The sequence below is a fragment of the Phodopus roborovskii genome, unplaced genomic scaffold, assembly GCF_943737965.1.
Source record: "Phodopus roborovskii unplaced genomic scaffold, PHOROB, whole genome shotgun sequence".
Lineage (NCBI taxonomy): Eukaryota > Metazoa > Chordata > Mammalia > Rodentia > Cricetidae > Phodopus > Phodopus roborovskii.
The window spans coordinates 49,701,445-49,718,152 of record NW_026126480.1 but is presented as its reverse complement, the minus strand read 5'-3'; the positions used below and the strand labels follow the sequence as shown (position 1 = coordinate 49,718,152).

Below are 16,708 nucleotides of genomic sequence, written 5' to 3'. Positions count from 1 at the left end.
TTCCAAAGTGGCTATACCATTCTGCACCCTCACCACAATGAGTGGGACTGCTACTACCTCCCTGCCCTGCCTTAAACCAATGTCGTCACCCTTTTGGATTTGGGCTATCTAGTAGGTGTGCAGTGTGGTGTCTCATTGTTGTTTCAATCTGTGATTCTCTGGTGACGGCAGGTGCCAGGCATCTGTTCTGAATAATTGACTCTGAGATTTCATCTCTGGTCATGTGATTGTTCAGGCCAGTTGGTCTTATTTTTTTTTTTTTAAAGTGTCCCACACTGGAACTCACAGTGATCCCCTTCCCACACCTGCTGTTTAAACAAATCTGCTCTCCTCAGATTTTGAAGGAAGCCATCTTTGTGTTTGCTTCCTCCTGTCTCCTGTGCCGATGGGCTTTATTGGTGGTTCAGTTTGATGTGAGAGAAGGGTCATTGACTCTACTGCAGCTGCAGTTTATACAAGACTATCTTTTCTCCACTGCTTTTCCTATCACCTGGACAGATACACGGGTGACACTCTTCCTTCACTTCCAACCACTTCTCTGTCAACACCATCCTGTCCTGATTGCTGAACGCAACAGTCACCCCTCTTCACTGAACTGACTGGTGTCCAGGTCAGATTGCTAAATCCATTGTCTCATGGTGGCTCTGTCTTCCACCCTACTCATCAGCAAAGGTGCCTAACCTCATGGCCACTCCTCCCATGAGACACTTTCTTTAGGGCTAGACACTCCTCTCTCTTGTCCTGTCTCCAGATGATCACTGTTTGGGCTTCTTTGTTGTGTCTTTTCAACTTAGCCTCATATAGTTGGGATGCCCCAGGGATCCATCTCTAGACTGCTTCCATGCATAAGCTTTGCATGCCCAGCACTTGGTTTTACCCACTCTGATTGGGATGAACTTCCGAATGAGGTGGCCCTGTCTCCTGGACTCCCAACTCCAACAGCCAGTGCTACTCACCAGTACCTTAGGCATACCTCACAGGCACAAAGTATATTTGATCATTCAAAGCTGAGCCCCTGCCATCCTCCCTAGGCTCCTTCCTCCCACAGAGCATCCCTCTTGTCCCATTGGATATCACTAGTTAAAATGTTTCAGATAGCCATGTCTGCAATGCCACTACTGATCTCCAATCTCTGTCATCTGTGAAGCCAACAAAGGGATCCTACTGAAGATAAGCTGACTTCTTCTCCCTGCCTCATGGTCCAGGCTCTATTGTTTCCGTTCACCTGGACAACTGCTACATCTCTCAGTTGGCCTCCTTCCTCTCCTGAACACCCAGTGTCCCTGTCCACTCCTCCACCTGTCTCTTTCTCCCCTCCCTCAGACTTGAGCCACCTTCTGGCCTCTTAATTTTCCAGTGCCCCTGGCTCTTGTCCACCTCCTTAGAGATGCTCAAATGAATCCTCTGTGATTGCAACCCCCCCACTCCCCCGTGACTTCCTGCACCCAATTTCTGCACCAGCTTTCAGGCTCTGCATGAACTGCCTGGTTCCTGTTCTCTCTGACCTCACCTGAAGTATAGGCTCTAGGAAGGCAGGACTTTCTGCATTGTTCCCTTTTCCTGACACCCAGAGAAGAGCCTGGCATGCAGTTGGTATTCCGTAGTCATGGGAACCCAAGATGAATGAACCAATACTGGGAGGCCCAGAGGATCTGGCCCATGAGGTGTAATTTGGCCCCTGGCAGCCTCTGATGTGGAAGCCCAGGAGCATAGCTTCTGAACACCTGAACTTGGGCTATCTCACCTCAGGGTCAAGGCTGGGGATGGTCTCTAAGCAATGAATGGCTCCATGAGGAGGAGGCATTACACAGTGGCATGTCTGGTCCTCTTTCTATCCCTCCTTCATTGCTGGACCCTTTGTCAAATGGACAGGAGAGGCCTGGGGTGGAGAAGATGCTAGAGAGATTCCCCAACCTGAGGGCCCAGCCTTTAGAAAGGACCCAGGGCCACTGCTCTTTCTAGAGGCAGCTCCACGTGCTGTAGCTGCTCAGGCTGGATGTTTAGGCTGGCTTCCCCACCTGCACCTTCATTCTCCCAGACTATGCCCCAGATAAGGCCCGTGTCCCTCCTGAATGCAACTGCTCTGGTCTTGTGCACCTGGAGCCCCAAGAAATCCCTCTGCTCTGTTGTAAGTCAAAGGGCCCATCTAAACCCACCAGGGTCAATGTATGGTATGGTAGGCAAGGGTCATAGGGCCTGCTAAGTGTATCTCTGAACCAAAGGTAGATGACTGAGCATGCTGACCCCTTCCTTTACTGGCTGGAAAGTGCCAAAGGCAAGCCTGGTGCAAAGAGGGCTTCAGCCAGCCTAGCAAGTGCAGAGGGCCTGGGGGCCTGAGACAGGCAGGGAGGAGAGAGAGAGAGAGAGAGAGAGAGAGAGAGAGAGAGAGAGAGAGAGAGAGAGAGAGAATAGTCCAGTGAGTGGGAGAACTCGGGAGTTCTAGAATAGAAGCTGTGGCCCATCCTGAGCTCTGTCAGTTAAGAGGAGATCAGAAGAACAGACTTCAACCTCCACCTTTGAGCCTCCCAGGTCCTATGGGCTAGCATCTATAGGACTGGATAATTCAGGTATTCATTCACACACACCGAGGAACTCCTAAACATGGACCAGGTACAGGAAAACCCAGGGACAGAGGCAGCTAGTGTTCCTTGCAGAGAATGGGCTGCAGAGGGTGTCTGGGGGGGGGGTCCCTGTCAGTTCTTTATCATGTGGCTACACAGGCTGGATATATAGGCTGGCTTCCCTACCTGCCTCCTTATTCCTCTCAGGCTATGCACCGGGTAAGGCCTGCATCCCTACTGAGTGCAGCTGCTCTGGCCTGGTGCTTGTGTCAACCTCACACATGAGCACAGGCGACTGCTACATCCTTCCTCTAGTCATGCTGATACACACTGTCCATTCACTTCAGCAGCCTGGTCATTTCATAGATGTCTGTATCGGCACCTGAGCACCCTGCAACACTATTTACGACAGGGATTTGGGGACCCAACTTGCTGTCCCAGAGGATCTTTTACATTGCCCTCCCAGGGTCCAGCTGTCATCTCTAGATAGCAGCCCTAGAAATCAAGTGACAACTCCAGGCCAGGGCCTGTCTCTTGGGCTACCAGAGGATAGTCTTAGACCCAGAGAGTAGAGGGCAGCTCTTGCCCTCACATCGAAAGCTAGGCAATGTGTGGAGTGCTGACTGTGGAGGCAGGGCTCAGGCTGTGCTTACACACTTGTGGCCATAACACTGACCCTGAGTGGTGAGCCTTGGCAGAGGTGCCCAGCAAGGTGCCGGAACAGATGAGAATTACAGCCCTGAATCTGGGAACTGGAACAGCTCATATATCCCTCTGTAAAGTGAGACATATGAGCTGTACAGGCAAGGCATGCCCAAAAGAGCTTCCTGGATTAGACCCTTGCCAAGGTCCTCGTTGCTCCTGTCTGCTTGGACATTACCTCTTAGAGAGGACATCCTTTTTAAATGCCTCTCCAGGCTGTGAACGCCCCATGATGAAAAAATGGACCCCGACTCTCTCCAACAGCACCTAATTCAGTTGCTGACACCAAGCAGGACATTAAGGAGTGACTTCGTGAAGACCCAAGGGCAATCCCAATCCCACCTCCTCTCACTGTGCACTCCCTTCCCCCACCTTCTCTGCAACTCACACAGATCCTGGTCCCTTATATCATTAGATGCATGGTCCCAGGGCAGTGTTACAGTATGGATCTGCGAGCTAGGTGTTCTAGCCTGAGGAAAAGGGGCATCGCTCTGGGGAGATGAGTAGGTAGTGGACCTTTAAAGAGAATGAAGGATGCTGGCCCAAGGGTCCAGAGAGGCTCCAAAAGAGCTGAGAGAAGAGGCTTGGGTTTAGTTGGTGTATAGGAGAGGATCAAGGCCCAACCAGGCAGCGAAGACAAGAAGACAGGTAGAGGAGGGGCAGCGCTGAGGATGGAGCTCGCCCCAATGGATGCTTCCGGGATTAGGATAGGCGCGGCCTTCCTTCCCCACGTGATCTGAATCCCGGAATTCTCTGGTCCCAGGAAAGTCGGCGGACGCGTTCCCGAGCGGCAGTGCGCAAGCCTGGAGCAGCTCACGCCTGCGCCCGGGAGGTGTTGTAGGAGGTCCCCGGGTCGCCCCGCCCCGAGCCCGCGTCCCACGTGACCTATCGGGGGGCAAACAAGAGATCAGCTGACTGCGCGGGACTGCGGCGTCATTCCGGCTATAAGCGCGCGACCTAAGTGTTCAGCTTCGCTCTTGCCGGGCCGTCGCTACCATGCAGACCCCCGGCATCTTGCTGCTTGCTCTCGGCCTTCTGGCCGCGTCTGCCTCCGCTGTTATCAGGTGAGCACCCGGCCTGTACCCGGTGGTGAGGGGCCGGTCCTCCGAAGTCCTGCGTGCTCCAGCTGGTACGGGATGCACCTGTACAGCCTTCCACAGGGCCCTGCAGACTGTGGGGGGCGAGGGACTCAGCATGCAGGGGTCTTCTGGGGCCCCCTCCATTCCTGTGGTCCGACGGGAGGGAATAGTAGGGTGGCCAAAATTGAGTTTGGCTTTAACCTCCCAGCGCATGGGCTTCGGAGAAGCAGTGCTGCTCCATGGGTGGGATTGTGGTGACTACCAATCCAGTTGTGAAAGTCGGAAGACCCAGTCGGCTCGTGGGGTTCTTCCCTGGGCAGGCCTTTCCTTTTAAGGAACCCTGTTTGACAGCTGTGCACCGGTATTTACTGTGCAGAAATTTACTCAAAGATAGTCCCACTTGTCCTGGGTGATGACTCTCTCCCTCCTCCCTCTTTAGTCACACAGGTCCCAAAGAGAGGAGGTATGGAGTGGCCCAGTTCAAATACCTTGGGGCTGAGGTCTGCCTCATTGGTGACCAGGCCCCTGTCAGGCCTTTGAACTCAGCCTTTGTGCTAGATGGGGCCTTTGTGGTGGCCTGTGTTTTCCCACTCTGATGGAGTCATATTTGATGGAGTCATATTTGTGTGGTAGGTGGATGAAGCCATAGGCTGCTGGGGCAGAGCTGGCTGGGCCGGCTGGGCACCAGGGCTGGGTGGGAAGAAGTACAGCCTGTAGGCTCCTAGCTGGGGGTGGGCAGCCTCAGTGGAGCCATTGTAGGGAGTGGCTTAGGCCTGATCCTGCCCTGGCCTTGCCCTCCCTACCCTCAGGCTTCCCTTCTCTGGGGAGAGTTGGCATTGCAGTGGTGAAGGTAACTCCGGGCTCCTCGGGACTAGGCAATAGAACCAAAGCTACTCTCTTATGATCCTTGGTAGCTTGGGCTGTTGGCATGTTTCCTGGCCTGTGCCCACCCCCAGGCCAGAAGCCTGGCCCTTTCAGCCTTACTGTTAGGCAAGACTCCTATCTTTCAAGAGCACTCCCTCAGCATGCCAGGAAAGGCCAGCTGTGACCTTGAACACAAATCCCTGGCCTTGAAAGTTTCATCAAGTGATTACAGACTCAGGCCAGCTCTCCTTGGAAGCAGGAGCAAACTGAGGGTGGAGCGGTGGCCCAAAGGACAGGACAGAGACCCACACTCTGCTATTTAATGGGAGAATTCCCTATTTAGTGGGCTGCACCAAGGCTGCAAAAAGCATGTCTAGGCCATGAGTCTGTGTGGTGGTGGGACATGTAGGTGTACCTGGGTTAGAGTGTTGAGTTTTGTGAAGGGTGGCAGGGCTGGCTAGCAAGCTCCTGTATGGTTAGGGGAAGAACCTCCAGGGAGGTAAAGATGATGCTGTCACTGCAAGCCTGGAGTGTGTGTGTGTGTGTGGGGGGGTACATCTTTATAGATTCCACATGGCAACAGATGAGGCTAAGGGCCACCAGGTTCAGTGGTTTAGTCCTGGAGTCCCATGTGCACCTTGCTTTGGATGTGCCACCGCCTTCTATTCCTGCAGGGTTAGGTTCCCCAGGGCATAGGGCACAAGTACCTGGCTACACCCTAAACACAACCCACTAGCCACTAATTCAGGAAAGACTAGAGTAGGCTGACAGAGAGGGTTGGGGACCAGTGTGTGTGTTGTTGTTTGTTTTGCCTCTGGAGTGAGAACCACCTGACTGGGGTGTGGTTGGTGAAGGGAAGGGGTGGGCACACCAGCTTGGATATGTGGAGCGAGACAGATGGGAGCCTTCTGTGACTGTGAACTGAGGAGTCTGTGATGCGGTTCCCTTAGCCGATATGATGGACCACTGGGCCTGTGACTTTGGGGGCAGGAGTTTAGTATATGTTGTGGCCAGTTTGAGATCTACGGGATCATCTAAGTGGGTATAGTTTGCTAAAAGCACTGAGCACATGTTGGCTGGCAGTCATTCTGTACTGAGAAGCCTGCCTTAGCCCAGCCTGGAGTATCCTTGGGTGGGAAGTGGGAGAACAGCGGTGTCAAAGCTGCGCCCTAACATACCTCTATCCCATCTGGACAGAATCCCCCTGCGCAAGTTCACGTCTATCCGTCGGACCATGACAGAGGTGGGCGGCTCTGTGGAAGACCTGATCCTTAAGGGTCCCATAACCAAGTACTCCATGCAGTCACCTGCTGAGACCAAGGGGCCAGTGTCAGAGTTACTCAAAAACTACCTGGATGTGAGTGATGTTGTATTTTGGGAGCTTGCTTTGGGGGGTGAGTGTGGGAGGGGGCTAGCTCCCTGGGATCAGTAGCCAGTCGTTCTTCATGAAGCATATTGTCAGTGGGGTGGTCTTCCAGATTCAGCCACACTATTCCTTAACAGCGCCTCATTCCTGCCATCCTATAATCCTTGCTCCTCCTGCCTGTACAGGGGCCTGTTCTGGCTAAAGGGTGTTCTTGCTTGGTCCTTGCAGAAGGTTCTTCCTGGGTCTTTAGAATTTTCTTTTGTTTTGTTTGTGGTACTAGAATTGCCATGTTGAATGTGCAAGTGCTTGGTCACCGAGCTACATCTGCAGCCATGCCCTCCCCAACCCCACATAAAATCTTGAACACTGACTTCAGTTCAGAGCTGGCTTTCTAGCCCAGAACTGCTGCTGGTGTCTCATTCTCAGGACTATCCCATGAAGTATAGAGCACTCTGGAATCAAACCCAGCCTAGGGCTGTTGTGGGAGCCTGGGAATCAGTTACTGGACCTGTTTAGGTATAACTTGCTGGAGCCTCTGTATGTGCCTGTGGTATGTGAGGCCTAAGCTGATCCCCTGGCCCACTACCGTCACTTTGCCATATTCCCCAGGACCAACTACCCCCTTGCCTTTTTAGGCCCTGCCCCTTTTCTAGGGCTTGAACTGATTAAGGCCTTGTACATGGTAGGCAATTGTGCACTGCACCCTCCCCTCTTTTTACTTTGAGATAAGTACCCAAGCTAGCCTTGAACTTGGAATCCTATCTTAGCCTTCTAAGTAGTTGGGATTACAGGTCTGGTGCAACAGCCCACTGTCTCTGAAGGAGAAACAGGTCAATAGAAAACCTCTAGAAGTCATATGGTGTGGCAGGTCTGTGGCAGGTTCTGAGCCAGAGCCTGGCATCATATGCCCCTGCCTCCAAAGTCTTATAAGCCTAGAATTGCTGTGCAGCCCTGGCCGTTGTGGTTCACTGGGCTGAATTGGCAGTGCCTTTGTCTTGTTTGACCCAAGCAGTGGCAGTGACAGGAAGCATGAAACCCAGGCTTGTGACTGGCTGAGGAAGGTGGAAGGCCTGCCTGTCTGGATCTAGCTGGCTAGTTCCTACACACACAGCACACAAGTTTGCTGAGTAATGCTCTTTCCCCTTCCCAGTTACTTCTCTTGGTTTTTCTGATGCTAGCTAGAGTTAGATGGGATTGGGCCCTGCGTCTTATATCCACCATTGACTCAGGCTCCTTCCTAGGCAGACAGAATATTGGTGACCCATAGCTACTAGTTAACAACTAGGTTTCCATGCCTGCCTAGCTCCTGGAGTTGGCCGCCCTGGTGGTCGATGCTGTCTCTGTGAATAAATGGGACACCAAGCTCAAACTTCTCTGCTATGAAGCAGTGACCAAGTTGAGGCCAGTTCCTTCTAGAGGTGGTACATCTCATCATTGGCTCCACAGGACAGTCTCCAGACTAAGGCCTGTGGCGCAGATACAGGGCAGGAACAACAGCCCTCAGAGTCAGGTGTGACACTCAAAAGCAGAGGGGCCTTCCTGGCTGGCCTTATCTATCTTTGGATTGTGGAGGGCCAAGCCTGCCTGACCACTAGTGTCACCTTCCACTTGTCCAGTTTGTTCCCAGCCTCACAGTACATTAGGTAAAGGAGCCCAGAGTCTTGGAGTTCAGTACTGGGATCTTAGGCCCACCCTTCTAGAATCTATTCTTTGGAAATCTCCCTCCCCATTCAGGGTCCAGTAGGTGGGGATAGATGTGCTAGCCGAGGCCTGGGCTCCAGGGCAGGTCCTCACTCAGCCTGGGCCTTTGAGGCTTGGTTTCCTAGACAGCCAGAGCATTCTCAGGTAACTCCTTTCACCCTGATGAACATTGTTCCTCCCCTAGGCCCAGTACTACGGTGAGATCGGCATCGGAACTCCCCCACAGTGTTTTACAGTCGTCTTCGATACTGGCTCCTCTAACCTGTGGGTCCCCTCCATTCATTGCAAGCTGTTGGACCTAGCCTGCTGTGAGTCTCCCTGCTGTCCTCTCTCCCAGCACCCCTGCTGAGGATCTAGAAGAGAGACTAAGGCACCATTTAAGGTGCCTGGCTCTGCTCTCTTATACTCTCAGCTATGCCCAGTGGCCTTTGGAACAATCAGGGTGACAAGGGCCCTATTGTGGGGGCCCCTGAGCAACTGATATTGACTTCCCTCTCTGGAGAACTGGGGTTCCAGCCCCATCTCTTCAAAGTTCAGCCTTTCTGGGAGGCTATTAGAGGTGGGTTGGGCTTGAGATTTGCAGATACCCAGAATCCAGGCCACCTCCTGGACAATGTTTTCCCACCTGTCCACCACATCCAACAGGCCCTGCTTTCCTGCTCTGCCCTGACTTACCAAGTCTTGTCAGCAGCAGCCTTGTCATTGAGGCTGGGGATCTTGCTGGTCAAAGGTGGAGCAAGCTGAGGCTGGGCCACCTGTAAGGCCAAGATCAAGATTTTGTTTATAGCCCATGGTCCAGGGGGTCCTCAGTGTATGGGCATAGGTCATGACCAAAGCCAAGTTGGAGAAGTAGCCTGGGCTGCTGGCCCCACAGCACCCTAGGGAGGCCAGAGACTATGGTGGTGACAAGCATACTAACAGCCCTGCTCCCCTACAGGGATTCACCACAAGTACAACAGCGGCAAGTCCAGCACCTTTGTGAAGAATGGCACATCCTTTGACATCCACTATGGCTCAGGTAGCCTCTCTGGGTACCTGAGCCAGGACACTGTGTCGGTGAGTCCCTGCGTCCTATCCTGGGTCTCAAAGGCCCCTGCTGTGGCAAGGAGTTCATCTTGTGAGCACCTATAGCTGAAGGGGGAGGGCATGGTAACTTTAGCCCTCTGAGAGGGCTGCCAAATTTGCATGGCTGTAACAATGCTGGGTGATCGGGAACAGAGGTAGACCTGCTAGATTAGGATGCCACCTGAACAAAGGCCTTGGGGCAGGAGAGCCCAGCATGCTTGGTGATAAGAAAGCAAATGGGAAGGAATGGGAGTGGGCAGCCTTATTGTGTGCAAACTAGAGAGACAACCAGGAGTTCCCAGGGTTGGCAGAGTGAATGGGAAAAGCAAAGCTGGGGCGTGCCGTGTTGCCTAGTGGGGATTACCACCCTGAGCGGCTGCTTACACACCCTGGCCTGGCCAGTGAGCCATGGGCAGATCTTCTGCTTGTTGGCTGGTGTTTGGGACACTGGCTAAGGATGACTGTGCTGGATCCTTTAGATTTGAGGGGCCAGCTGTGTGTTCTTTTGTTTTAGTTTTGGAGACAGGGTTTCTCTGTGTAACTCTGGCTGTCCTAGAACTTGTTCTGTAGACCAGGCTGGCCTCAAATTCAGAGAAAGCCACCTGCCTCTACCTCTCGAGTGCTGAGAGTGAAGGTGTGTGCCACCACTGTCTGGCTGCCACTAGAGTGTCTTTAAGACCTTAAGGAAGGTCTGGGCCAAGGGGCCAAGCCTGGGGATAGAAAGGTTCCCTGGAACTTGTTGAGGCTGAGATGGGCTGGAAAACTGTGTCCATGCTGGAACAATTCTGGGAAGGAGCTGGGAAAGAGGGTGTCTGGGATGGACCTTTGTCTGTCTGTAGGGGTACCTTACAAGCCGAGCCTTCTTCCCCATGGAGAGGCCATTTACCACTTCTAAGTTAGCATTAGGACAGCGAGGTTATAGGAGGTAGAGAGCAGAAAGCTGCAAATCCTGTCAACTGGATCCTATTGGTTGGGGCTAGGAGTCTTCAGCCAGCAGTGTCTTGTTCACCTGGCCTTTGTCTGGAGAGTGGCATCTTGTACCTATGAGATCAGAGCTATGCCCTTTCCCTGTCTATGGAGGGCTCCTTGTGGTGTTTGTCAGGGGCCCCTCAGTACACAGGATGTTAGCTGCCCTCTTTATATCTTCCGACATGTCCTCAGCAGCAGGTCTTTCCACTTCCTGCTCTGGTTCTGTCTGCAGCCTCAGCTTGATGGGGCGGGCAGAGGGAGTGTGGCTTCAGGGTGACAGTTGCATTGGTTTACCCAGCTGCAGGTTCAGTGGCTTGACCCCAAGTCCAAGGGCAAGAACAAAACTCTCTTGGTGGATGGAGGGATGTAGGTGAAGAGGGAGTTGAAACAGTAGCATCTCTCTTTCTCATCAGTCCCTCAGAGAATGACTTTTTTTTGACACCATGTCCTTGTCTCCAGCTGTGTGGCTACGATCAGCCCTTCTGTCTCCCCTGTCCTCCCCCCCCCCCTGCTTTTTTGGTTGTCCTGAGAGGGAATATCAGCTGTGACATATGTCTTCTGGCCTGCAGGTGCCCTGTAAGTCTGAGCAATCAGGAGGTCTCAAGGTGGAGAAACAGACCTTTGGGGAAGCCATCAAGCAGCCTGGAATCACATTCATTGCAGCCAAGTTTGATGGCATCTTGGGCATGGGATATCCTGGTATCTCTGTTAATCATGTGGTTCCAGTCTTTGACAACCTGATGCAACAGAAGCTGGTGGACAAGAACATCTTCTCCTTCTACCTGAACAGGTGCAGCAGGAGAGGCGTGGCTCTCACCTCCTGGGCTCAGCTCCAGCGGGAGGGATATGGCTAGGATTTAAGAGTCTATGCTGTGTGCTTGTCTATGGCATCAGATCTGAAGCTGTCTGGCAGGCAGGAGTTACTATTATCTGCCTGGGAGAGACGGCCATATGCCAGGGGCTTCAGCCAGGAGATGCCAGTTTCCTGGGTCAGAGTCTTGGCCGTTGGGGTTTCCCTCCTATGACCAGGGTGGTTAGGGTCCTGGGACTGGTAAGGGCAGATGTGGTCTCTGCTTGGACTTCTGGTTACTGGGAGAGACATGGTTGTGATCCCTGATCTGTGACACTACTCTGGAGCTTTCCCTAGGGAAGAGCCAGAAGTAACTAGGGGAAGACTGAGAGCCCTGGTTGAGAGTGGCAGACCTTCCTGTTAGCAGAGACCCTCCCCACAGTACAAATGACACCCACCTACACACACACCACACACAGACAAGGAGCCTCTAGCATCAGTTTTTTGCCTCCTGCAGGCTTGTTCAACAGCTTTGTTCAGGAACTTCAGACAAGATGGATAGCTGGGTAAACCCTCACTTGCTGGATTTAGCTCTTGGGTGTGGGCAGGGTATAAGTAGGCAGCCTCCTGCTCTGAGCTGCTGCTGACCACACCCTCCTTTTTCTAGACTGACTGACTTATATGCTCAGCAAGTGTACCCTCCAAATGCCCAATTCATGTTGTTTTTAGGCCTAACTCCTAGCTCCTGACTGGGTTACTGGCCCTGTACCAGCCAAGACTCTTCTAGTTTTTCTTTTTGCTGTCTGCTTTTGTTCCTTGCTCAGCTCTGAGCAAAGTGGTTCCCTAGAGGCAGGGGCATAGGTGAATGAACAGGGTTATTAGACCCCTGGGCTCTGTTCCCTAGAGTAGGAGTTGCCCAGAAGTTGGCCAGACTGGACCTAGTGGCACATGCCTTTAATCCCCACATTCAAGGGGCAAGGGCAGGAAGGCCTATGAGTTTAAGGACAGCCAGGACTATATATAGAGACACTGTCTGAAAAAGTTGGTAAGGCCACAGACCTTACCTCTGTCTTATCAATAGTAGTCTTTTCCAGGCCCATGATGCATTGGGCCTAAGAGTCTTCAAATAACCACCTGCCTATAAGTCTCAAGACTCAGTTCTAGGATCTCAAAATATCCTCTCTTGCTACTGTCTGTTTTCTAGGAGGAGGAGCCTCCCAGGCTCAGCAAGTAGGAAAGGATGTGGTGGCTACAGCTTAGGCCCCAGGGCACTTACTCTGCCAGCTAGGTCCCAGGATGGTGATGCACAGGTGTGGCCGCTGAGCAATCAGGTGTGAAACCAGCCGAGTCAGGGGCTGTGGCTGTGTGGGTGGAACTTGGGTGAGGAGGGGAGAGGCAGGGCCAGTACCCATCGTGCTTCCATCTGGGATTTCAGAGTTGATGACAAGCCAGAGCCAGGCAGGGTGGAGTCTGGGGCAGGAGAACAGGATGAGAGGCTCAGGGCTCCTGAGTATAGTATAGGCCAGGAGGAAGGTGCCATAGCCAGGTTAGGAAGGCCTATTTCGGGATGGCAGATCCTGAAATAAGTTTTCCTTCAGCTTTCGGTGATTGCACCCCAGGATGATGCCTGGCCAGGCATGGCACATCCCCCTGCCCCCTTTTATACTTCTGTGGTAATTGTTTAAGAACTTTCAGCATTGTAACTTCATGCCACACTTGCTGCGATCCGCTTCAGGGTATTGTGGTGGGCGTTCCCATGAGACTATAGGTGGGAGAATTGAGAGAAGGGTTTGGAGGAGAAGCTGAGAGTGGGTGTAGAACATTCCTAGACAGCATGTGCTACTGCCGTGGATGAAGCCAGCTCAGCCTCTCAGGGCTAGAAGCCAGCCTTGAGTTTTGCCACGCGGAGAACATCCCTGTTCTTAACTCCAGCCTGACTCTAGCCTTGGTTTTGGCTGAGCCTGAACACCCCCAGCCAGCAATCTGCAAAGAAAGGCCAGCTGTACACAGCAGCTTATGTGAGACTAGGCTGTGGAAGCCCCTCCCTGGGGTGGAAAGTTCTACCTTCCTCTTTTCTCTGGGTCTTCCCATCCCTGTGGGCTCAAGGATGCTCAGCAGGGCAGCAGATCTGGAAATGGAAATTTAACTTAGGATCTGAGCCCTAGACTGGCTGTAATCTAGGCTTATCCCTGGCCAAGCAAGGCAACATGAATGTATCATGTCGGAAACTTAGAGGGACATTTGTGTCTTTCCTCAGTGTTAGAAGTCATTGAATAACTATATATTCACAAGCTAAATAGGTTTCCTTTACTCCACTTTGCCAAGTAATCACAACTTTGCTTGATAGCCAGCCACTGGCATCACCAGTTTTTATTCCAAACTTTTTATTGCTGTATGTCTGTGTGGGAGGATGTGCACATGAGTGCAGTTGCCAGAGGAGGCCAGAAGAGGATGTTGGGATTTCCAGGAGCTAGAGTTACAGCTGCTCATGAACTTCCTGACTTGGGTGCTGGGAAGTAAACTCAGTCCTTTGCAAGAGCAGTAAGCTCTCTTAACCACAAAGCTATCTCTTCAGCCACTTTTACTCAGATCTTAATTATAAATACTAACATGTCACATGTTGCCCCTCACACAATACCATCTATATGTTCAGGTTGCAGAATAGCTAAGAAAGCGTGGCAGAGGCTGCAGAGCCTGGAGAGGCTGTATAGAAGTTGAAAATAGAGCTGATATAAACACCAGGAAGAATATAGAGAACCACATAAAAAGTCTGAATCCCAGACACAGAGAAGCCAGGTGCAGGATTTGATGGCGGGCCCTTTTCAGGGTCATTTTGGAAGTACACTAAGTTCAGGGGCAAGAGAATCTATTTGAGCCTACAGCCTGGGGACAGAATCAAGGGTCCTTTGCCATGATACTAGTCCTGGACCAGGCTCATGCTGATTGACTGGTCAGTATGCCTGCTGCATTTTTAGCCTTGGGTTGCCTCTTTGGAGTCCCAGCTGAGGGGTTTTCATCTGGGTGTGACTGATAAGCTGGAGTCTGTTTGAGCTAGGATCTGATAGTCTCAGTTGTCGTTTATCAGTTTGTTTCTCCTTGTGTGCTGACAGACGGTGGGGATTTGCTTGTGTAAATAAGATGTAGAGTCATTCTTCCTGCTACTTACACTACTTACAGGCTAAGGATGTTGCTTTATAAAGTGGAGTAACTCAAGTCTAGGCACAGTTACCATTCTGGACAATATAGTGACCCAGAGCAAGTCCAGCTGTACTCAACATCTCCCCAGGCCCCTCCCTCAGGAAGCCCTCCTTGATTGCCCCACTTAACCCCTTCCTTCTGATCTCTGGCTTTCTGATGACCCTCCAGTGCTAATGAGTGGTGACTGATCAATTCTTCTCTTCCCAGGGACCCCACTGGGCAACCTGGAGGGGAGCTGATGCTTGGTGGGATTGACTCCAAGTACTATGAGGGGGAGCTGTCCTACCTGAATGTCACCCGCAAGGCCTACTGGCAAGTGCACATGGACCAGTAAGTCATGGGTGTGGCTGGAAGTGGGAATGTAATGTAGGGGTGGCATTCAGGAAGTCTTGGGCTCTACCCGCTATTTGTACCTACTTTGCCATTTGAGTCTTCTCATTTTGTAACCCTGGACCATTCAGGGCCCTGTATGAATGAGTTGGTTGGTCCTGAAAAAAAGCATGTAAAAAAAGAAGGCTGGATCCAGACAAGCTGTGCCCCAGACTCACCTGTGACATGGTGAGTTGACAGATACACTCTTGCCCCATAGGCTGGATGTGGCCAATGGCCTGACCCTGTGCAAGGGAGGCTGTGAGGCTATCGTGGACACAGGGACATCTCTTCTGGTGGGGCCTGTGGATGAGGTGAAGGAGCTGCAGAAAGCCATTGGAGCAGTGCCTCTCATCCAGGGCGAGGTAAGCCATGGGGCTGGTGTGGGCTGGCCGGCAGGCAGAGGCAGTTCCAGAGGCCATACCCTCAGTACCATGTTCTCTGTGTCTCTCAGTACATGATCCCGTGTGAGAAGGTATCCAGCCTGCCCTCTGTCACTCTGAAGCTAGGAGGCAAAGACTATGAACTTTCCCCAAGCAAGTATATACTCAAGGTGAGTGGGTGTGGGCAGTGGCAGTGTGAATCTGGGACACCTTGGGTGAGATGAGAGCCGTGTGATCATGTGACCCTTTTGGCCTTGCAGGTGTCACAGGGTGGAAAGACGATCTGCCTGAGTGGCTTCATGGGTATGGATATACCCCCTCCCAGTGGGCCACTCTGGATCCTGGGCGATGTCTTCATTGGCACCTACTACACTGTGTTTGACAGAGACAACAATAGGGTCGGCTTTGCCAAGGCTGCCACTCTCTAGCTCACCCCTTGCCCACCAGCAGGGAAATGGATCACAGTCTAGTAGAGGAAGCCAGCCAGCCCCACCCTTCCACCTGCCCCACTCACACACATGCACACTCACCTGGCATTGCTGGGCCCTTGGGAGGCCTGGCTGGAGCTGGTCCAGCTGTTCTGTTCTGTGGTTCTGTCCAGATTGCTACCCTCTGCCTGTCTGAAAGAGGCCAAGGCCCACCCAGTGCAAGGGCTGCCTTGAAAGGCCCCTACTGGTTTGGTAGCTTGCCTTGTCCTGCTTCCCTTTGCTGCAGGGGCAGCATTCCAAAGCAGGCAAATGGGTCTTGGGATCCCTCCTAGAAACCTTACCTGACCTATGTCCCTCACCCAGCCTGGGGATGGCACCAGGCTCCACTGCCCCACTGTCTATATCCTGGCCTGACAGAGGCCTGAAGATGAGCAGAAAGGAGCAAGAGGACAGAAGCAAAGCTATAAACCGGGGGTGTTACCTGGGGCCTGGCCCCACCCACCCGGGAAAGCATGGCTTAGCCTGGAGCAGAGGCAGGATGGCTGACTGGTTTTGGCTGGCCCCTGCTGCCCTCATTCTGGGCTATGCGACTGGGAGCCAAAGTTGGTATACAAATACAGTTGTTTTGGGCCTCTTTCTCTGTGTCGGTGTGCTCTGTGTTGCTTCTGAATTTGGGCCTGGGGATGGAGGTAGCTAGACTGGGGAGACCCAGTGCTTGTGAGGGCTCATTCAGGGTCAAGCTGGCTGGGGGGTGGGGTGGGGTGGGGCCAGAGCCCAGGTTTGACTGTCAGGGCCAGGGCAGCCCACAGAGGGGACTCCCAAGGCTCTGGCTTGCTGTCTGGCCTTGTGGCAAGATGAGTCTGGGCTAGAACTGGCAGGTTCTGGGACCTCAGGCAGTAGTCAGCAGCCGGATGTGGCCTTGGCTGGAGACTGGGACAGGCCTAAAATTCTGGGGTAGGGCCTGTGTTGAATCATTTTCAGAGGTGGCCAGGCCAATACCTGCTATACTTTGCCAGGAAACCAGTCTGGCCCCGGAGGAAATGGAATGAGCCCCAGTGGGTATCTAGGGTTCCATACATTCCCTTCTCAATAGTCAGTCCTTTAGCTGTTGCTGGGTGCTATGGGCAGCCTCCCTTCTGCCTGGGCCTCTGCCAGAAGCAGCCTTCTGCTTTTTGAGTCAAGCCAGTGCTGGAGCCTATGTGCCTGGGGTCTTTGGGTTCATAAGTCAGAACT

At 52.7% G+C, this 16,708-nt stretch overlaps 1 protein-coding gene across 1 annotated transcript; it reads left to right on the top strand.

Annotated features, from left to right (window-relative positions):
• The first annotated feature begins 4,159 nt into the window (after positions 1–4,159).
• Ctsd (cathepsin D) lies at positions 4,160–16,111 on the top strand. The gene is made up of 9 exons (XM_051193416.1): positions 4,160–4,327; positions 6,404–6,563; positions 8,458–8,581; positions 9,211–9,329; positions 10,877–11,097; positions 14,503–14,625; positions 14,885–15,029; positions 15,119–15,217; positions 15,308–16,111. The coding sequence occupies exons 1-9, from the start codon at positions 4,260–4,262 to the stop codon at positions 15,473–15,475; spliced, it is 1,227 nt and encodes a 408-aa protein (XP_051049373.1). The 5' UTR covers positions 4,160–4,259; the 3' UTR covers positions 15,476–16,111.
• The last annotated feature ends 597 nt before the right edge of the window (positions 16,112–16,708 follow it).